This window comes from Agelaius tricolor, unplaced genomic scaffold (assembly GCF_023055355.1).
Source record: "Agelaius tricolor isolate 1412-34295 unplaced genomic scaffold, bAgeTri1.0.p SCAF_2, whole genome shotgun sequence".
Taxonomy (NCBI): Eukaryota; Metazoa; Chordata; class Aves; order Passeriformes; family Icteridae; genus Agelaius; species Agelaius tricolor.
In genome coordinates this window covers 31,245,731-31,269,325 of record NW_027269262.1, presented here as the reverse complement: position 1 = coordinate 31,269,325, position 23,595 = coordinate 31,245,731, and the positions used below count along the sequence as shown (strand labels likewise).

The window sequence follows — 23,595 nt, the reverse complement described above, 5'->3', positions numbered from 1 at the left end:
TGTTACTTATTCCTGGGTGCTGAGGTTTTTATCAGCAGAAAAATCTGACAAAAAATGTTCTTCCTAATAAAGAGTAACATCTTCAAATAGTTTAAACAGTTACTTACATTAATGTAATTTTAAAAAATTGAAAATGGGATGTAAATTAATTTAATCATTCAGATTCTCTGGAATGGGTTGCCCAGAGAAGCTGTGCATGCCCTATCCCTGCACGTCTTCATGTCCAGGTTGGATAGGGCTTGGAGAAACCTGGTTAAGTGGAAAGTGTCCCTGCCCATGGCAGGGGGGTGGAACTGGATAATCTTCAAGTTCTTTTCCAACCCAAACCATTGATTCTATGATTCCATGAAGTGCACATGCAATGTGTACTTTACTCTCAGTTTTCAATGCAATGCATTTTACTCTCAATTTAGAGGAGATAGACTACTCTAAAGATACATTCTGGAGTAAATATACCCTAAGTGTACCTATTCCTTTTAAGAGAGTACATTGATTACAACCAGTATGAGGATCTAAATTGGATCCATTCTTGTTTCAAAAGGTGGGTGTAGGAACTGCTGCAAGGTGATACAAGTGTATCACTGTCCATATACACAGACAGTCGGATGGAGAGGATCACCCATCCAGAGGGGACATGGACACTGCTCCAGGCACTCTGCCTGGGTGCTCTAACAGTGCCCCTTTCCTCTCTGGTAGCCACATGAGGAATGGGACTCCTCACTGAGCTCCACTGGGTCACATGGAAGGAAGTTGAAAAATTCAAATAGTTGTCAGGCCTGTGTGTGTTTGTGTGTGTTTGTGTGTGTTTGTGTGTGTTTGTGTGTGTGTGTGTGTGTGTGTGTGTGTGTGTGTGTGTGTACATGAACCAGAGCCACCTACTTTGATGGCAACAGAGGAGAGCAAGATTTGCACCTTGGTGTGTCTTGGATCTCCCATCAGCACAGATCCCCCAGGCAAGTGGTACACCCCTTGCTCACGGGTGCCACAGAAGGCAGATTTTGCTCTGTCCTGAGCTGCTGCTGCCTCATTGCAAGATTACCTCTCCTGTCATTAGCAAATGCAGCACTATTTGCTAGGAACTTGGAAGTCATAGGCAATTTATAAAATACATAGAATTCTAAATTAATCAAGTTGTCATTTTCATACTTAGAAATGTTTTTATTAAATATTTAAACTTCTATATGAGACAAAAAATATTAGTGGCTTTGTGCAACACAGTGGCACGTAAAGTAAAAACAATTTAATGTGCAAGAGAGGACAGCATTGAGTTACCCTTCATATTGGCCACCCAACCAGAATGATTACACATGGAAGAGTCACTTCATGCACAGCGCATCCCCAAGCAGAGGGGATAGAAGCCAGTTTCAAACAAGGTGGCTTCAGAACCAGAAAGGGACAAATTATTTGGCCTGGTGCCCCAATCACTTGCAAATGTCACTTTTTTGCTTCCAGAAGCCAGGCCATCAACTCTTCACAGTGCATTGCATTGTTATGCAAATGTTTACCTGGAAACAATGCATGGTTACCCTTCAATGAAAATAAAATTAACTCCAGATCCTTCAAAAAGATTTTTTTTTTACTTTCCTCACTGACAGGGCATTCTTCCACATTTGAAAAAAGAAAGGGTTTATGATGAATACTTTAAGTTTCCATTAATGGAAGTCTCAGATGTAGCGATAAGGCCAGCACGATCATTTTTCTTCTGGCAGTGGTTCCTGATGGCTTTGTAGATGGCAAAGGTAGGGATGGTCAAACTGGGCACTCCAGCCAGGATTACAATGATAGCATACACCCAGGAGGGATATTCAACCTTCTCTGTTTTGGGGAACTCCTCCTGAAAGAGCAAACAACCAAGTTGTACAAAGTCATGAGGAGCAAATACCTGGGACCATGCACACAGTCAATAATTCAACAGATCAAAAATGTGATCAGGACATTGGCCAGCCATAATGGCACAACAGTCTGCCAATTCCACAGCCGCTTTCTGCTCAAGGGTTTCCAGCCTCAGCTGTTTTGGGCTTATTTTTACTTTAAAGTGATGTAAAGAAAATGTCATGAAAGCAGTAAGAGCCAGGAAGGGAGACTGGGGGACTGGAACTCTTCCTTGGCACAAAGGAATGTGGGCATGGGGGGCCTGACAGGCCACCAGGACCTTATGGCCAATCAGCCTTTTTGTGGGAAGGCTGAAATCAAAGGGTGAGGGAGAGCCAAAACATTAATAAGAGGGAAGTGAGGTGGCAAAAGGAGAAAAGAAAGCAGTCTCATTTCCATGTCTTGTGGCAAGTTTGCCAGAAAACTGTTTCAGATGGAAGATGAATATAACTGACAATGACTCTTACATTAAAGAAGAATACTTAAAATAATTATAAATAAATATTTTGGTTTACACACTTACATAGCTTGGGTCCCAAATACTGTAGAGCAGTTCTTGGTTGACTTTCACCACAAAATAAAAGAAAAAGATAACTAACATAATGAGAGGACTGATGAGTCTCCAGGTAACCTGCCAGAAGATGTTGGGCTTGTGTCCAATCATGAACTCAATATCCTTATTAAACCTAGAAACAAAAAGCAGGAGGTTCAGACTTAAAAGCTGGCCAGGATAAGAGAATGCCTGCTCATGAACAGGGAAATCCAAACTACCCCTTACTGTGGTTCCCAGGAATTTGCTAATGTCAGTTTGAGACCAGAATTACAAGATCAGGAGTTAGACCTCACTAGTTCAAATTAAGGCACATATCATTGCAAGTCTGGAAAATTATTTTTGGAGATGTACTATCTTGGAGATGTCTGTGAGGCATATGTGAAATAGCTTCAACAGAAAAGAGTCAGTGCAGATGGATTTTCCCCAGAACATATTGCAGTATTGCTTCACAATTTTTTCTTAAGTATCTCAGTACTGAATAAATTAAAGGGAGTGATACAATATTTAAAAAGAACAAAAGCAAATAAAAGTAATTTAATAATTAGATTATAATATAATGTTTGCCTAATTTGGATATCTACCAGTTTTCTCAGACTGAATAATAAAACATTTTTTATCTTTACACATTATTAAAAACACCTACATTGTGTTATTTGGATAATTCATGGAACATGCAGTGGTCAGTAGGGCAAAAATATTTCCACAAGAAGAAACATGCCCTGCATTGATAGTGGTAATGTCTGCATCATTTCTGAACCAACTTATGTCTTCTACATATAATGCAACACCTTGTGCACACACTTCTTAAAAAATAGTTTGGAAGTTTCAGGTTTCTGCTTTAGTCCTTTTGTCTGGATTTCCTGCATATCCTATGGGAATAACCCTGAGGGGACTATTGAGGTGGTCCTTCAACTATGAACAACACACTAGAATCTCAATTACTATGGAAATTCATTTTATCTTTTCACCCCTAACTTCTGAGATCCGGGTGTCTTAAAAGGATATGGAGCCCCATGTCCTGACTGCAGCGCATGTCCAGGTGTAGCTCACGAGTGTCATGGATAACACACATGTTCTCCTTCAAGCAGCAGACCCATCTTTCTACCAATGGCCCTTTCTCAGAAACTCATCTGGAGCAGATAACACCACTTTTGGGCAGCCCTGAAAAGCTCTGCTCTCAAAGAGGGCTACAGTGGTGTGTACTGGCCAGGAACATTGAAGTTTGGTATGAGGCTCTTTTCTGAATCAAGCACAAACACACACCTTGCCCACACTTTATGGACTCAACCCATGCTTGTGTCCTGGGGATTATTTTAATTTACTTTGTAAGGAGTTCAGAGATTTTAAAGGGAAGGAAAAGTGATCCACATAGCCTTTTCTGGCCTTAACAAATTAAAATAAGCCTTCTTTCTCAAGAGTACACCATTTAATTTACCTAACCTGATTCATGCTTCCTCAAGTAGCATAAAAGTATGGGAAAATGGGTCACAAGGGCATTCACCCCACAGCCAGGAGCAGCAGCTGAATCTGGCACAAGTTCAAGTAAAACTTCTGGGTGATTGAATTCCCTGTACTTTATTTCACATTTCTTCTGTATTTATTACAAACATGAAGATGTTGAAACTTGGTTTATTACATCTGTAGAAAGTTGAGAGGATAATTACTCACTGCTCCATCTGATAAAGTCCTGGATTTATCAGCTGAGAACGTATCTCAGTAGCCTGGATTTGCAAGCTGCTGTAAACTAATGTCTGCAGCCTGCCTGGAGATCCCTGTGCTGGAGAACATCATTTAGCACTCCCTGTAAACACTCCTGGCATATAACTCTGTGTTAAACTTTCAGCTTGGTGCCAATGTGCGTGTACTTTGCTTCTGCTAATTAAATGTTTAATGCAATTTTCCTGAAGAAGAGTCATTATAAACGTCACCATATTTAAAAGGCAAATGATCTATAGAGGCTCTTATGTGACTGTTGCAAATATCTACATCCTGATGCCTGCTTTAAAAATAAATTATTTGCATTCATATAAATGCACTCGATTGATGCCTAATATTCTCTTGCAATATCTTAGGGATATCTTTATTTGAACTAGTTGTTAAAGAGCATTATTTATTGTAATGTATTTATAAAGTGGAAAGCTTTCACATACAAATACTTGGCAAGAATTATTTCTTTTCACTGAGAACTCTTAAAAAAACCTGAAACATATAAGCAACCCTAAATTATAGCTGCATAATTTCATTGATTTCTATAACAGAAATTCTGTGCACAGAGATGCAGTGAGATTGTAGCTATACAACAATAATCACTTTATGCATTGATATCAAGCAATGGTTAAGCTGTATTTCATACCTGTCTATTCCATAAATGTAGACAACTGAAAACATCTCACAAAATGCAATTATCAGCAGGGGAATAGAGCCAGCATAACCATCAAACAGACTCAGCCAGTAATTACCAGAATTCAGCACAAAAATGAAAGCTATGAAATAACACACCAAACAAACGAGACCTGTGGGAAAAAACCAAAAACAACGGCACACTTAGGTGTGAAAGTGAAAGCAAAATGGGAAATAAAAGTATTTCCCCAGTAGCTATAAAGCTTAAAAAGTAACTCTTGCAGCCTGAAGGCCACTACTTTATTTTTTAATGGCACTCTGGGGAGGCTGGCTTCTGTTTGGGTAAAACTCTCCTAACATTACACCGGTGGCAGATGTGGCAAACAAAAAGGGAGAAAGCTGAGGTGAGAAAACAGGTTCTCTTCCCCATAGATGATGGGATAATGTTGCTCTGAGAGAAATCCTGCCTGGGTGAAGGACTCAGGCCCTCCAACTTCCCAGTGGAGGAGACAGTGGGCATCATGAGCAGGCTGATGGGCAAGCCTAGGGGTTAGCAGCTGCCTGCAGGCTCAGAAGGAACCTCACACGAGCTGCTCCACTGGGGAACATGAGGAAATCTTCAGTAGGTTATCTGGGAGTCTTACACCATTCCAGATCAGAAAGCAGAAGTGAGGTGGGCTGCTTTTTCAGCACACAAGCTGCTCTCTGGGGAGGGTGGGGGTTTTGATCTCTAAAAATGCACTTACCAGTAATAACTTCCTTAGGCACTCTGGGGGGTATAATCTTGAGATCTTGTAAAGGTACAAGCACACCTTCCATATTCCCAAACATAGATGACAAACCCAAGCAGAAGAGCATGATGAAGAAGAGGATGGACCACAAAGGTGAGACAGGCATTTTGGTGATTGCTTCCGTGAAGACAATAAAGGCAAGGCCAGTTCCTTCAGCTCCCTGGGGAATATTTAGGATCATTAACATCACACAGCACTTGAATTTACATTGGAAGTCATAGTCACTAGACTTGGCAATTAAATAGTTGCTATGCATTGCTACCATATTTAAAGTATCAATATGTTGAGGGTGTTAAACTTACATCATTCAGGAAAGTTTCCAGATCACAGGTTTCAAACTTGAGGGTTGCAAAAGTGGCTGGATCAGTCATGTTGCACAGCTGCTGCATTTGTTCAAAGTTATCTTGGGTTACGTTACCTTCTGGCAAATCAAATGCATTCATCAGAGTAAGAATATTCCTGAAAAAGTGAAATGTAAGGAATTTGAAATTATTAATTTGTAAGCATCATCAGGACTCGTTTACATCATCAAACAAGTTACTAAGAGTGCAATATCAAGATTGGATTTGACATTGGAAAGTCCAGCAAATGTGCATGTGCAATTTTCTTTCTTCCAAGGTGAATATAACACTGTCTCTCATGGCACAGATGATTCTAAATGGATGGACACTCTAGAAACCCATGCAGGATTTAGGTGCTTGTGTTAGCATTGCAAACTAAACACCAGTCCCCAGACTGAGTGGTTTATGGCAATGTCTAAGTTGTCTGCAGCTGTGAATCATGCAGTTTCACAGCTGAATGTGGAGGAACTAGACTGGAAACCACAGAGTCTCACTGCCTGGGTAAAATGAGGCACCTCTGATGAGACCTAAGCTTTTGAGCTCTCCAGGAGGAAACCTAAACATGGAGCCAACACAGAAACAGGGAATATTACCTTTGTGCCCTATGTCAGCATGAAGAATAACATAGAATATATTTATGTAGGAAATAAGTGACTTAAACATCACTTTCCATGGTGTTTGTTCCACAAGATTCCATATTTTTATAAGTAATGAGTGGTTCTGATGCCATGTGAGTCATGAGCTGCAATTATTCAGAAATGATAAATCCACTGTCAGCAGGCTAACAGAGCTGCCTCAGCCAAACACCAGAATATTCTGTGGGGCTTTTTTCCCCCAATAACTCACTTGTCAAAACAGTCATCATATCTTGCTGTGGCTCTGAATCCAATGATGGAATATATGACGGTGGCAGCATAGATGGATGTGAAACCATTGATCACTGAAACGATCACAGCATCTTTCTCACAGTTGTTGCTGCAATTCAAAGAGAAGAAACAATGGATGTCAATCACATTCCTGAAATAAATAGTAAAACTGGCTACCAAGACTAAGAAAAAAGTAGTCTAGGATGCATAGGTACATCAGTGAACCTTCTAAAAGCACACAAGTAGTGCTGTTAGATTTAGAAAATTAAAACTTGGTGCCTTAAGCAATTTAATAGCTATGGGTTTGGTTTCTTTTAGTGGTTTTTCTCCCCTTCAAATAACCTGTTCATAAGGAATAATTGCCTGAGCTGTTTTCATGTTTGGTTCATGGGAAGTAAAGTATGAGGGGCAAAAGAGTCCCCTCCTTTTCAGGCTTGTCATGGATGTCTGCAGAAACATGCTGCCATGGGCTGTGCCTTCACTGCTGGTGTATTGTGCTGCAAGGTGAAAGGTTTGGGCTTGAATCCAAATACTCAGACACAAAAAGTGAGCAGAAGTTCACTTTTCATAGCACTTGGGTATGGTGAAATTGCAGCAGCCAAGAGCACTTGGGAACAGCTTTGTTGGACTGTTGAACAAAAGATGGTTCAAAATGTTCCCAAGTTTTGGAAGAACAATGTAACATTATGCTGAAAAGATGGGACGGAAAGACTCTTTGTAGAAAAGCCTCTGCTGCAGGCACTTCTTGCTAGTGTACTTGTGCTAATGCAAAGAATTCTCAGAGCCAGAAACAGACTTTCATCTGAGGGACAAGATAAAATATCAATATTAAATTAGTTAATCATTGTAAGAGAAGGCTGAAAAACTGCAGATAACTCATTTGTCTTGGGCAAGAAAGGTGTATTGAGATAAACTTGATGTTGTCATATTTAATTTTCTGAACATGTTCAAGAGGAGAGACAAGCTCGTCCAACCAAGACCTATCACACTGTGTCCTTTCCCCATTTACAGCATTGCAAATAGGCATCTCCTGGATGCCGGGCATTGAATGGAAATTCCTTGCTGTAGTCTTGTGTCAGTTTTTGCAATGTAACATGAGATTCTCAATGACAGGCTTGAAAAACATTTCTTCCTTTTAGAGAAGGTCAGATGCTCAAGCTCCTTCTCATTATGAATTAGTAAATCCTTGACAGCATTGAAACCTTATTGTATTTTCTGATGTTTTAGTACTCCCAAACCATCCAGGGGCAGACTCACTGACCCCTGGTCCAGCTGGTGCTGGATTGCAGGTGGCCCAACACCACAGGGTTAACACTGTGGAATTTGCATGGGGATTTTTTTACTTATATTCCCTGGGAGTTTGGTGACTTTGTTCAGTTCCCTCCTTAAGTCATGAATCATTGAGCGTTGAATGAACATGGCCTGAATGCAACTGCCCCATGTGTTGGAAAACGCAGAGGACACTGCTGCTCTGCTTTGTGTCTTTTGGAAATGTGGATGCTCCCAGTTCTGATCCCATGGCTGTGGGACATTGACTTGGACCTTAGGCAGGGCTTGACACCACACATTGAGACTTGCAGACACCAAAAATTCCAGGTGATCTTTTCAAAAACACCTGAAATAAAGCCCTAGGTGGTGGCAAGGAACTTCCTCAGTGACTGAAATGCTGCTGTGGGTAATTGAACTCAAACTGAAACTGAAACACAGATCTCTGAATGCATGACCAAACCACATATCCAAAACTTAATTCAGAAATGTTTATCAGAAATACTAGGTTTAGCAAATGCCACATAGTTTTCCTTTCAAGAGTTCTGAAGGGATGGCAGGCACCAGGAGGCATTGATAGTTACTGCAATATTTTATGAGAGAATGTAGAATATAGCACTGCATCATAATTTGCAGGCTGGGTCAGTCTCTGGGTAAGGGGATTTCTCATTCCCTGGCTCCAAAGCACACATATGAAGGAATTGAGTTTAAATTTCAAGATTGGATATATCTCTTCATTGCAAAGCCAAAGTTTTAAACTGTATTTTGTGAATTGATTTGAAATATATGCTTTGCCACCTGCTGAGACCCAGGGCATCACCATGCACTGAGCACTCCCAGAGAGGAAACTCCTGCTCATCAGCTGGTGCTGGGCAGCCAGTCCCCTTCTTCCTATCCTGCATCACCACAGCTTTCTCTAGGAAGTCAGCCAGAGCAGGGACCTGAAATCTTGGTTTGGGAGAGCTAGGAGCAGTCAGAGGAGATGCACCTTACATGTCTGAGGGGAGGCTGTCCCAGTCCCTGGTAGCACAACAGTAAGGCAAAATAAAGATGTTTCATTTGAAAGAATGAAATAGTCATATAAAATTTGGGTTTTGCCTGGCTACTTACTGAACAGAGTTGTAACTGGAGAATGAAATGAGACCTCCAAAGGCCAGGGAGAAGGAGTAAAACACCTGAGCTCCTGCATCCAGCCATGTCACTGGGTTCGCCAGCTCACTGACCTGAGGACACACAGCTTTAAGCACATCCAACATTGCTATTTAAACTGAGTATGAGAGATTTGAAACAACAATTAAAACAAGAACATTAACCATGCAAGACTCACTGTTATTGAAGAATTTCAACAAATATGTCAATATTTTTGTCAAACTTACTTTTTTTTATAAAAGAAAACCTATCTGATGTTTTTATGTAAGTATTTTGAAAATTGATTAAAAAAATGCTTTGCATAGCTGACAGATGCCATGCCTGGTTTCAGAAAAGGTGTTCATTACTTAGCATTAATAATGATCATTCAGAGATCTGCTTATGGAAATGATCCCTGTTTTAATTTTGTTTAAATACTGTTATATTGTTAAACCTTTCTCTTAGGTTTTTTTTTGTTCATATGTTTTGTTCATATGGCGATTAGGTGGGTTCTACTCCCAAATATATGATTTATGCTTTAAATTTAGGCTGGTTCTTAGGTAGAATACAAGAAAATAAATCAAGCCAAATAAGTGACAACCCCACTGCTATGTGATGATCATTCAACTCATTAGAACAGCTTTTGATGGAGGATGGAGAGAGAGAGAAAATATTTGTGATTATGTACACTCTTTATGTCCAATGCAGAGGATTCACCTCACAGAATCAAGGTTTTTTAAGGTGCCTGAGGGATAGTTAGAGAAGCACCAGTGGGGAGGACTAATTTTCAATCAGTTGTCAATTACAGAGAGGACTACACCATGTTTCACTGAGCAATGGCCCAAGCAGTGGCTCACATTAGGGGTGAAGAGATACACAATTCCATTGGTTGATCCCTTCAGTGTCAAGCCACGGATCAGGAAAATGGTGAGCACCACGTACGGGAGAGTTGATGTCACATACACAGCCTGCATAAAAAAAAAAAAGTCAATAAACCATTCAAATGAAACTAAACACTTGAATTTTTTTAAAAGTGAAGAAAATAGGGAAATAATCAAGGTTTGCTCAGTAACAATAATGGCAAGTTTCAAGTGAGTCACAATTAGCATACTACAGTAATAAATGTTCAGTGAAATCATATTTGTGGTACATTTGGATAATAAACACTTTTTTCGCAATACTGGCCTATTTAAGAGAAATTGTAATTGTTGAAATTCAACTCAGATCATTCAAAAGCAGCATTAAAAATAATGTACACTCTGAGACCACACTGATGCAAGGATGGACTCTCAGGACTTTGCCGAATGTTGGTCACTCTGTTGTAGAGATAATATTTAGGACTTGCACAAATCCAAATAAATCTGTATAGGTATGTTTTGAAGAGAATAGCCATAATAAAAAGAGAGTCCCTTGATCTTGCATTAAAGATTATTATTAGTGTTAAAGTGATAATACCTAGAAGTGTAGGTATTAGGATATGTAAGGACAAGGAAGACTCACAAAAAGTTGATCACAAAAATCTCCACATAAATCAAATCAAGCCAGATTCCATTTCATTCACCTTCATTCTTCAAAAAGCAGTCCCAGTGATGACACAAAATTTTGGACATGCTTTCACTCAAAAACCAGACAGCTTCTACAGAATTATTAATTCTGTATAAATAAGGGATCACAACAGCGTGGTTAATATCATCTCATAAGAAGTTCCCCCAAGACAGAGTACCTTTCCTGTTGTTTCAATGCCTCTGATTGTGCACACGTACAGCACACCCCATGCACATGTTAAACACAGCAATAGCCACCACTGGATACTGCCAGAATCCTCAATGGAAGTGGAGATGTTCAGTGTTTCTCTGTACCAGAAGTAATCTACAGGAGAGCTCTTGGCACACTCTTCTACATAATCTGTAACCACAAAATGCTTGTCATTCTGTACGTCTTTTATTTACTTGGGGAAAAAGAAGCTAAATAATTAATATCAGTGTTTTAAATTGTTCCACTTCATGCCAATGGATTTGTTGTTAGCAAATTTTCAGATTTTTGGAGGCTAGTTTCATGGCAAAATAAGAGATTTAAAAGACAGCTGTTTAATAGGTATTTTAATACAGTGCTTATTCTCTTCCCACACCTCCTTCAGCAATATCTTTTCTTCTGTTCTGTGGGGCATTGTTCAAGTTCTTGTCAGCTCAAGTTGAATCCCCAGCTCCCTGCCCTGTGCTGGCCTGTGCAATATTCTGCCCTGGCCTGCCCTTGTATGAGGCTTTCCATGCTTATCCTGGGAGGAGAGGGACAGAGCGCTCTGAACAGCTGCCCACAGACCCAGCAGAAAAACCTTCTTCACACAGTGTCATGCAGGGCTGACTATGGAACACAAAGCTGCTGTCACCAAGCAGTCTCCAAGGAGATGTGGACTTGTCATTCTGAGAGGTACAGGTGTTTCAAATGGATTATGCTTTTTTTTTTTTTTTTTCCCTTTTCAATCTGCTAATGGTGGGCTGTTGAAGAGATGGATGAAAGACATTGCTTAAATCTGGAAAGTGTTAATGTTTATACTAGGTATGCACTTAGTGAATATTCTGAATATGAATACATCTGTCAAAATCTACCATGAGGTTTCATAAAAGAAACCAAAATTTGCCTCCAAGATTAGGCGCTGGCCACATTTTATTTAATGTGAATTTGTACAAAACACAAGAATCAAATAGTGCAATGTGCCAGACAGGACTGCCATGCCTTACTGCTGTTTCACAGAAAGGCTCATTTAGGGCAACTGTTAGAAACAGAAATCTGTGCTGTGCAACAAAATAAAATGTTTTATGAAATATACCTGTTTTGTTGTTATTGAGAGGACAGTTACTCCATGGCAGGGGTTCTTGGAAGGAGTTGAAGAAATACCACATCACCCAGGCAATAATAGTGTTATAATATAAGCCCACCAGGAAAGATACAAACATTGATGCTATGCCTGAAAAAAATAATCAGAACACTGTGTAAATTGCAACACTCTTGTCTTCAAGATATATCAAAGTACATGGTATCAAACTCAACCTATCCCTCCTCATTTTGGATGGAAAAAATCTGCCACATTCTGTATGTAGGTTTATCAGTGTGAATTTTTTGCCTAAAGGTTGGACAGGTGAGTCCCAAGTAGAGTTACATCCTAAAAACTCTTTGAGACTGAAGGTGATGCCCACTTAGGAGCCAACTTTATGAGAGGACTAATTCCCTACAGACAATACACAATCATGTTCCCAGTCTTGCCAGCTGATATCCAGGGAGTTTGGGATGCTGGGCACATGTAAAGCTCAGCTGACTTGGGATTTTGGTTGAATGAGACTGAAATATCTCCTTCTTCCACAACGTCCCTGCAAAGTCAGCAGGGGTGGTGTTGTAGAGGATGGACAGCTGCCAGGAGGCACAGTCTGTGACCAGGTACAGAATTCACACTGGTATCTGTCCTCCTCTGCCTGTTCCCAAGTAATCAACCTCTGGTGACTTCTCTGGCAGACAGCAAATGCTAATCATTAGCTCCTGAGAGCTCCTATGTTCTAAAGACTCTTGAAAAATTCCAGATGCAATGAACAATTATCTTTTGTAACTGATTTACAAATGCAGTGGGTGCCAAAGCAATCCTGTTTCCTCCCTTCCAAGTGTGTGGCTGAGGTTGGAAGGGGTCTCTGGAGGTCACCTGGTCCAACCCCCTGCTCCAGCCTGGCCACCCAAAGCTGGTTGCCCAGGACCATGTCCAGGCAGGCTTTGAGTATCTCTGAGGCTGGAGACCCCAGAGCCTCCCTGGGCAGCCCATGCCAGTGTCTGCTCACCCTCACCATATTTCCTGATGTTCAGAGGCACCTCCTGTGTTTCCTGTGTAAGGAGGCAGCTGTGGAGATTTTTATGCTGTGTGCATAATGCTGCTCCTACAACATTTTCAAATGGACTGTTATACTCACAAGTTTGGTACAGTGGTGAAGAAGTATTTTCTGCAAAATACTGTTTCTATGGCTTATGGAATGGCAACTCTCAAAAGCAAAAAAGTGAAATTAAGTGGAGCTGAGGTCTATCAGATAAAGATTCAACTAATATTTATCCACAGAACAGTTAACAGAACGATTTTTGGCACACCTAAAAATTCATCCTAATGGTAAAAACAGCCAGTATGGATAATGCAGAAAATATCCCTGAGGCCTGAAATTGGTCTCAGATTAGGGAAATGCTTTAACAGGACCCATGGTACTTGAGAATGTGAACACAAAATTGTCATTGTGCTTTATCATGATTAGTTTGACCTATCAATGGAGAGTTAGGAAGAGGGGAAAACTAATAGATCCTGAAATCTCTTATGGCACACCAATATAAAACCCAGTAGATTTGATTTTTAGATCATCAGTTCAGAAACTTGTGCTTTCTCAGGCAGCTTTTTGACTTACCAACCCCTTTCAGGGTAGGGTGGATAGAGCTCCATACGCCCACACTGCCTTTCCTCAGCCTTTGACCAATGGCAAACTCAAGATGAAGCAGGGGGATACCCTCTAGGACCAGCAAAATCAGGAAAGGGATCATGAAGGCTCCTGGAATGGATAAGAAAAATAACAATTCCAGTCAGTGAAGTACTAAAACAAAACAATTAGGCTTGTGAGATGTGATAAGCAGACCTGTAAGCAACCTGTAAGCACTTTTGACATGATAAGCAACTGTAAGAACCTTTGTGGAAACTCTTCCCTGTTTTCTGAGCAATGCTTTTCCTGATTGCCCAGGCAGGGCACTCAGTTACATGTGTAGTTTCCGGTAGGAATTCTTATTCTTCCCAAGAGACACACATAAAGAGAAATTATACACTCTCAAGGTTAAAATTTGAAAAAGCTACCTTTGTATTGCAAGAGAAGGAAAGATAGCTACTCTGCTGGAATGCCTTCCCCTTTTTTTTTTCCTGCAAAAAATTATGGTTTTGTAGCTGTGACTCATGCAAAGTGTATGAAATAGTTGAGTGAACTAAGCAAAGTACCCTTAAATATTAGGCAGGAGCCTTGGGCTGTCTGTCTGAAACAACAAGAAGTTCTTGGCATCTTCGTTCAACAATGTTTGGGTTTGATTAGAAGACATCTGAAGTGCAGGGTTCAAACCCTGTTAATGATGATAAAGTTGGTTAGTATAGGACAAGTATTCTTAATTTTTTCCTGAACAAGGTGCACCTTGGATATGGGAGGTACCCCAGAGCACCACACTGCACTGTAAAAGTTCAGAGTCAAATGCTTGAATATTGCTGCACATTAGAATTATTGTTATCTGTCATCACAAAATGGCTTTATCTCCCTAATCTAAATAGGAGCAATTAATCTGGGAGCAATGAAGAGAATGCAGACCAGAATATTAAGGGTTCAGGTCTGAGTATTTACTGACGTTTTCTTCATGTGTGCAATGAAAATCAGATAACAAGTGAAAGAGGAAATCTGAAGAATGAAAGCCATTCCAGAAACTGAAATTTACTTCCTGGGGATGCCAAGCTATCAAGAAAGCTGGCAGGCTGTGAGCACACAGCACACCTTTTTGGTTTTTTTCCTTTCTTCTTTTTGTGTCTGTGCAAAGAGAGTTATGGGACCCCTTTATCTGACTGCTCTGTTATAGACATGTGATACTTAAAGACTTCTTCTACAGCATCTTAATAAAGGGAGCTCCATAAGCACCTGGAGGAAATCCCCTGAGGCTGGTAGAACACTCTTGCCATGTCCAGCACAGAAGATGGCTCTACTCTGAGAGCTCTGCAGCAAATTTTACACACTGTGCTGTCAACAGGGAGAGCTGTGGTGTTGGGACTGTGCTGCTGCTGAATCTCCCTGTCTTGGAGGGAAAGCCATGCCTGTCCAGACAGCTAGAACTGTGTGAGTGGAGGTGAACTGTTTAGATTAGTGAGAAAAAAATGGATTCTAAATCAGAATATCAGCCTGCCTGATGTCTGCTGAAAGCAAAAGGTTCAGACTACCTTTGAATGCTTTCTAAAGCTGCTTAGAAACAGCCTGATCTTCTCCCCCTTCTGCCAACAGAGATGACAGCTATCAAAAAAGATTTTTATTTGATAGATATGATAAGGAGCAATTGGTCATAGCTTGAAAAGACTATAAAGGTTGTACATTTCCTTCTTCAATAAGATCTTTGACCAGGGATATAATTTCTAATCAAGTCCTCAAGTGATCTTACTGTGACCTGACCCAAAAAGGTGATGTGTCTCCAATAGGAGCACCTCAGCTGAACTACCTGCCAGTCCATGCTTAGGTTTCAAGGCATGATCTAAAATCACTGCAAGCTGAGTTTCAAAGGGTGACAAGGACTTATCCTCAGTGCAAATGGGGAGTGTTTGGATCAGGTAGCTGTACAGATCCATCTTCTGGACTTGACTGTTACTGTTGCTCAAGAAGGGCTTTACCAGAGAGAATTGAGAGTGTGGTGTAGCAGAGACCCATATGGCACCCGAAAGAGCAGGTAACAAGAAAAGATCCAGATGAGGCATCCACACAAACTCTGCAGGGTCAGGTTTCAGACTCTTATGAGGTGTCTTGCTTGAGACAGAGAGAGAGAATACTCTGGAATTTAAAACTGCTGGTATAAACACAGTGATTGTGTGCTTCTCTGATTTTACCCTCATGAGAGCTCCTGGTCAGAGTGTGACACGAAGGAAACTGTGTCAGGCTGGCATGGGGCTGGAGCACAGAACACATTTATGGCTGCTTGCACTTTCATGCACTGTAAGTAACTCTGTCTTTGTGAAAGGCCAGACTCCAAGTGTGGTGGTTGTCCCACTGAGCCTCCCATCAGGAGGGGGAGGATGGAAAGGAAGCCATCAGGATGTAAAGGGATGGAATGCAACAGTGAGGGAGCTCTCATTGCATACAATGCAAACATCTTGCTTACTATGAAAACAAAAGTAAAACAGTTATGAGAAGTGTTATTCACAGAAAGAGGGTGGAGAATCAGCAGAGGAGAAACTATTTGAAGCCAAATTTGCATGCACTGCACATCTAATCAGATTAACAGGGGCCCTTAAGTGCACACTACTGCATGTTCCAGCACAGCTAAGGAAGTCCATAAAGACAAAATGGGACAAGCCCTTAGAAACTGAAAGGACAGACAGTTCTTTGCAGTGACTGAGTCTGACACAGTTTCAAGGAGTCCCAGATCTTCTGCCAACATGGGCAAAACCTTTGCACTGTCAGCAGTGATGCCAGGCACAGGTGGATGAGGAGTCCATTGCCATTTCTGGCTTAGATGCCTTCCAGGTGACAGTGAACAAAGCATGGAGAGAGGGCTGCCCTGTTAGAGCTGACAGCAGTACCTCCTGCAGTCAGTAAATTCGTAGAAGTCCCTGGAGCGGTGGGAAACAGAGGAAAGAACCTTGTTTTGGAAGAGATCCTAGGTACTCAAAAATTGGAGTAAGGCCTATATATTTCACAGGTTTGTGACATGGAAATACACAGCCAAAAAGACGAGAGTCAGGAATTGCCTGCTTTAGCACTGACACCATTTGTAACAATATCTCAACTAAGACCACAATGCTAAATTTGAATCTGCAGCTAGGGGAGTTCACTTTCCTCACAACCAGGGTGGATCATCATAGTTTGCTCTTTCCTGGCATTACAAAATAGCCACTTTTCTCCAAAGTGAGGCAGCAACAGCCTGAGGCTCCCAGATCTACCAGAGAGCTGCTCCACACTAATGCAAGGCTGTTCTTGCAAGGACTAAATGTTCTCCTCAGAAGGGGATGTAGCTGAGATGGGAGGAGTGAGGAAGAAAATAAATGAGATACTCTCCTTCTTGGAGATGATGTCCATATAATCCTTTCCCTGAAGACATAGACTGACACAGAAGAAAGAGAGGAACAGTCAGCAAAGTTGGAAGTTTAACAAACATCTCTACAAATAAATAATAATGAGTCCTTCAGACTTTGCCTAACAAAAAAGTATGTCTCAGTTTTTCTTCTGGATTTCCTCTGAAATGTTTTGTCAGTCTACATTTTTACAGTAGTAACTAGGCTTTAACACAAGCAAGATAAACCACACTGATTTTAAAAATTGATAATTTTTTAGTAAGAAGGTTTTTTGTGTGTGGCTAAATGACATGCTGTATAGAAGTCTGAGAGTACCATGTCTGTAGAGCTACCATTGGAAACCATCTTCAATAAAAATATCTTTTCAGTGATTAGTCATTCACCCTGATGTGTGGCACGTGCCACAAAGGACTCAGCATTTTGAATAGCATTTTTGTATTTGAAACTACCAATATTTAGCTGTAGGAATATTGTTATATTTTCAAGAGAAATAAAATTATAGCTCTCAATGACATATAACACTTCTCTCTTTCTTGGGTTCTTTGGTTTCTAGGGTTCAATTCTAGCAGCCAGCTCAGAAATCCATCTCTGCTGCATTTTTACTTTCTCTCAATTTCTCCCCAACCTTTCTGAAAGAAGGAAAAACAATAATGGAAAAACAATAATTTGGCTTGGCAAAGGTGCCATATAGAATCATAGAGACATTATGGTTGGAAAAGACCTCTAAGATCATGGAGCCCAATCACCACCACCTGGGCACCTGTCCCCAGGTGCCACACCCACACACCTTTAGAACACTTTCAGATATTTCCTGCACAACTTTCAGGTTCACACAGGACACAAAAAAATAAACTAATACTTTTTAAGCTGCCACAATTTTATGATCCTAACAAATGAACCAATGGTCTGAAATCAGACACTGTGTATGTGTACACAAACAATGATTGATATTCTAGTCTGAAAACCTTAAAAGTGAGATATTAGATTCTCATCCTGTTTCAATACTGTATTTCAAAACAAATAATATTTTGTTTGAACATCTGTATAGCTGTTGTTTCCTCTCTAATCTAAGAACTGCTTATGTAGGATTTTAAAAAATGATTTTAAAAAATCATTATTGCTTGCACACAGTTCATCACAAAGGGAAGGCAGGCAGACTTCAGATGGAGATGTTTTACTGTACTAACATATTCTGAGACCTCAACTGTAGCAACATGTTATTTCACCAACTGCTAAGTGAGGAATTGCTGACATCATTACTGTCCCTTCTTTCAGTGTGGCATGCAGAGAGATAAAAAAGTTCTGCCTCATGCAGTGGCAAGGTTTCCATATGTGAGCTGTAGAGTTAGAGACTTTTTTTTAAAAATCAATGGTTTAAACATTAAATATGCATCCTCTTTTTATAATGGTCATCAGGGATAAAATGAAAATGTTTAACAGTTGATTAAATGACATGTTGCTCAATAAAGATTAAACAAAAGCTATGAGCAATGTCAGAGAGAGCTATCAAATGAAGGGAAATTTCAATCTCATTAAGCTGGTGAAATCACTAAGGCAAACACCACACCTTTTACATTGTGTGCATATTGAACTCAATTTTGCCTTTTGTAATGATGGATTTGACAACTTTTAAGACATTAAAGGATAAAATGTGCTTTGCTTTGCTAAATTTCACTGGAGTAAATTTTCCATTTTAAAAAATATAAACTCATTATCTATGACAACAAAAGTAAGTAAATTATGTAACCACCAATTTATTTTTGTGTATTTGGGTATCTCAGTGTGAAAACACTATCATAGTGCTGTGCTTAGGAAGAAGCAGCTCTTAAATAATTCCAGATTTAAGTTCAACATCTGAAAATAAGCATTACTTATAAACACAGTGCTCCTAACTACCTTCACTGCAGACAATTTGCAGAGAAAAAAAATCCACCTTTTTGAAGTCCAAGTGTCACACAAGGGTAAATTTTATGCTTTACTGTAGTCCATTTATGCTTCATAAGGGATGTAACATGTACAACCACTGGTTCATGAAGTAGGTGGATATCCAGTCTCATTTAGGGGTGTCCTTGGCTGAAGTACTCTCCACACCATTGCTACCAGACCTCACCCATCCAAAATGATCCAAACATATTGGCTTGGCTATCTTAACTTCTTGCTTTTTCACTATATAGATATCCATATAGTTAAAAAGAAAGAAGTTAAGATAGCCAAGTCAATATTTAGAAATTAGAAACAATTTTCAGGAGACAGTCTATGTAACTTTGAGTGACTTTTTCACATGCACTGCAGATATTTCCTGCACAAAATATAGCTGGTTGGTTTGTTTTAGTTTTGTTTTTGTTTTTCTTTTTAATCTCTTAACTGGCAACCATAATCCACCATCATATCCAATGTGAACTTTAGGACTCTAAAATAATCACTCCAGGAACAATCCAAGCAGGAACATAACCCCTGTTTCCAGTGGGAGAGCAGGAACAGGGATTCCTGCTTCTTGCACTCAGCATTCAGTGAAGACATATCTTGAAGACACAAAGTATGAGGACAAACATCATCCAGGGTAAAGGCACTCTACTGGGGCAGAATGGAGTTTCCTCAGTGAACTCATGTTTGCTTTCTACTGGATAATTTGGAAAAAGGTTTATAATGTTGCAGTTTTACCCTGCTCTGTTATAGAGGCACATTTGTGCCCCTGAGTGGACCACACAAATCCAAAGATGAATTAATCATCCTGGCCAACATGCTGAGGGGCAAAGACTAAGGCAGAACTTGCCCAAAATGCCCAGTAAATACAATTTCCATGCCCAGTAAATACCATTCCCAACTGGATGTAGGTGCAGCTGCTTAGAGGGAGCACAACTGAGGCTGGATGTCATACACAGTGACTACCAGAAGCATCCTATTCTGGAGTGGGTTTATGGTGCCAGGGAGTTTCCTTCAGCAATCTGACAGCTGCAATCCCAGATACTGCAGTGCTGCCTCTACTGGGTGCTTGGTATGCTGCAAACACGGCTGAATGGGAATTAGAGATGCAGGAGCCACAAAACATCATGAGGCAGAAACTGTCTCAACACCAAAATATCTTCAGAAGTAAGAACTTTGAGATCTGTTTATACAATACAAATAATCACATGTTCAAATTCAAAGGCATCCATCCAAAAAGCAAGCAGTCTTTTTTTTTTCTTTCTTTCTGATTTAAGGGAGAAGTTCAAGAACAGAAATTGTCATGGGAGGGGGACAGTGGTGGCAAGAGCTGGATTTAGACCCACCATGAGAGGCTGAGATGTACAGCAGAGGAGGAGGAGGAGGAAACATTGCACAACAGCCCTCCATCCTTATGTGGGATGAAATTAGGGAATCCTTTCTAAAAGTCACAAGAAGGCATTACTTGTGTTTATTGATATGAATCACAGCATTTGGTGCTGTGCAGAAGAATATTAGAGAAGGTAGCAAGTCTAGCTAGAGGGACACACATCTGTGTATTAGCTTATAATTCCTTTGCTATGACTCCCTTTCAAATTCTACCTAAAATTTGAGTGAGAGGGTCCCAGGGGAAAAAGAACCCAGGGTTAACTGATGTCAGTGTTCCTGACAGTGTTTCCTGAGAACAAAAAAGTTACAGGACGATGAGAAAGAAAGAGAATTGCTGCCAGAGGACTGACACACACACACAAGCAATTCATAAATCTTCACTGACATCCCTAATAAAACCATGATCCATGCCAAGTACTTTGCATTTGTTGGGTGCTTGCATTTCAGCTGCATTTCACCTGACTAGAACACAAGGGAAATTAAGACCAAAAAGCAAGGAAGTGCCTATAAATGTACCCTGGAAAACCAGGCATGTCCACTTTCTAAAACTAAGTTTAAAAACCTGAGAAGCCAATGAGTGCCATCAGTTCTGGACATATACATCCACTTTTTTCAAATTAAAATTTTCAAATATGGAAACGTTTCTGATTGTATGTGTGCTATAACTTTTTTGCTACAGGACCTGACTCTGCTGCAAATGACCTCCAGTTTGCACTGCAGACTTTAAATATCAGTCCATGCTAGAGAAATCTTACTGATAAAAGCATCTCTTCTTGCAACTGTTATCGCAACTGTTGCTGCATGTCCCTGAGTTTGTGTGAGCAACTCCCCACAGAGCCCTCAGTTGTCCCTATTCTAACAAGGAAAGCAATTTTTAAATATCTCACCATGTACATACAAAAGAATATTACTTTGAAATACTGTTCTTTAAGCCAATTTTTTTCTTTCAAGACCAAATATTGCAAAGGAACAAATACATCTTACACATATCTCAGAGTGAAAAGTGAACAATAACCAGACAAAAAAGTCAATAAGAAAATTAAAAAATTATGTTGTTGTACAATATTTAAGCAATGGTTCAGCCCCTTCCAAAACAAACAGCAAAAGAAAGCAAAATTTCTAACATGGTCATTCAGTCCTTACCTAAACCTTAAGGAGTTCCAGTAAATTATACAGTAAATAATATATGCTTGGATTTTAAATGACTTAATAACTGCTAAACAAATACTTTTAATGTTGACTTCATTCATGCTGTTAATCCTAGCACAAATTATACAAACACTCACTCTACAGGGGATACATGGATCGTCCAAGCCCAATGAAAAATCTATTCTAAAAAGATCATTTGGTATCATGATCAGAATCATAGTCCCAAGTAGTTTATCAATATTTTAAATACACACTATATATATGTATATATGTATGGAAAGCAACATTTGGTTTAGATGGAGAAACTAAACTATGTACATGACAGTGGAAGATTCACTTGTTCAATCCTTTGTCCTGAAATAAAAACAGACCCTTCCTTTTCTTCCATCAGTAATGTGACTTGAGTGTGTGATCACGACCTGTGAAATTACCTTCTCTGTTATACAGTCTTCTAGAGAGATCATCCCTGTTCTCACAGCACCTGAACAGTTCTAAACATATCCCATTATTTGCTTGCCAAAAGAGAGATGAAACCTGGTTCATACCCAAAGTTAAGTTAATTAAGATGTATTAAAGACATACCTCCTCCATGGCTCTGACAGAGATACGGGAACCTCCAGACATTTCCCAAGCCCACACAAAACCCTACACAGGTCAGCATATACTGTGCTTTGTTGTCCCATTTTGGTCTGGAGTCTGCCTCTTCTTTCTCAAGAACCTCAAGTTCATCATGGGAAGGTATCCTGTCCTCCAGGCCAGGATTGGGCAGCTTCAGCTTTACCATGTTTTAAATTTCCTGCCTGAAAGTGCTGCCAGTGAGGGATAATGAGAAAGGCAGCTTGTCAGAACCCTGCTCAAAAAGAGAGCATCTATTTGCTGTCTTCAGCTATATATACTGAACCTTTGGCACTGGACTTGTAAGTGCAGGCTTGTGGTAAAAAGAAGTGTCAGCAAATCATTCAATTGACCAAGTCAGCTCTGACACTTATTAATGCTTTATCTGCCAAGGTTTTATGGAACAGTCTGTTCATCCAGTGGAATACATTGATTTCAGCTAATGTAATTCAGGAGATAATTTGGCTATAAACCCTAATCACCTGTAAGGATATGTAACACCCCTTGCCACTCCCCTGTTTAAACTCACTTAAATACAAATATAGCCTTAGCAAATGAGGAATAGTGGGATTCCACTGGCCTCAGACTAAATATGGAGATTTCATATCATTTTTTATAGGGAAGATAAACTGATTGTGACTCATCATCACGTTCAGTTTCCAATTGTGTATGCCTACAGAATTGTATGTTTCATAATGAATGTTCCTCTGTAACAGATTGTACCCTACTAAATGTTCTGACCAAAAGGATGGAGTATGAAAGGGATTATAAAATCTGACCTTTAAAGTCATAAGCATAATCTGCTTACCCCAACACCTCAAATCAGTACAGAACAAGGTCTGAAGAACATGTCTTTTTATAAATGGGCTTGAAATCAAAGGTCCCTTCACCTTTTCAGTGACCCTAGATATAGTGGTCAAAAATAAAAAAACCCCACTGGTTAACAAATATCACAGATACTACTCCTATCCTCTTTATTTCAGCACGATCATAACAACACTGTTCCCTTTGAACCTTGTTGTTTTCAAAAGATAAGTTACTTGTCACTGAAGACTATATGTAAAATCTAACACTGTATATGTAATAAGAAATGTTGCCAGCTGCAGGCTCATTGTAGTGATACAGGGTGGTCAAAGTAGAGAACTAGGAGAGATCTTGTAAGTCCAGCCCCTGGAAAAAAAGGCGAACACATCGTAGCATCCCTTTGCAACCTTACCATGTTTGTTCAAAGTTGATTCCAGAGGCTGTTCAATATCTTTGGATAGAAAAGCTACAAAACCAAAAATCTTCATCCTTCACGTGGCCAACTGTATACAGTAGCCCATATGGATTTCCCCTGGGTCTTGCAATAGGTATTAATATTTCCCTAAAGTGACTTGAAATGTGTCTCAGTCTGCCTAGCAATAGCCCTTGCCTTTTTCATGACCCTGTCAGGTCTGTGGATGTGCTATCTCCTGATTAACCACTAGAACAGCAACTTTCTTCTCCTTTACTGATTCCAACTAAGGACTTCCTAACTTGTGGCAGAACTTGCTTTTTTAAGTTG

General features: G+C 40.0%; 1 protein-coding gene across 1 annotated transcript; it reads right to left on the bottom strand.

Moving 5' to 3' along the window:
• Positions 1 to 1,110: 1,110 nt before the first annotated feature.
• LOC139604312 (sodium-dependent neutral amino acid transporter B(0)AT1) lies at positions 1,111 to 22,278 on the bottom strand. Its single transcript, XM_071455440.1, has 12 exons — positions 22,017 to 22,278; positions 13,585 to 13,725; positions 11,985 to 12,122; positions 10,881 to 11,062; positions 10,015 to 10,125; positions 9,140 to 9,252; positions 6,744 to 6,872; positions 5,859 to 6,015; positions 5,512 to 5,716; positions 4,779 to 4,938; positions 2,396 to 2,558; positions 1,111 to 1,834 (listed from the first exon to the last, which is right to left on the bottom strand). Exons 1-12 carry the CDS (start codon positions 22,216 to 22,218, stop codon positions 1,628 to 1,630), a joined length of 1,908 nt encoding a protein of 635 aa, XP_071311541.1. The 5' UTR covers positions 22,219 to 22,278; the 3' UTR covers positions 1,111 to 1,627.
• Positions 22,279 to 23,595: the final 1,317 nt, after the last annotated feature.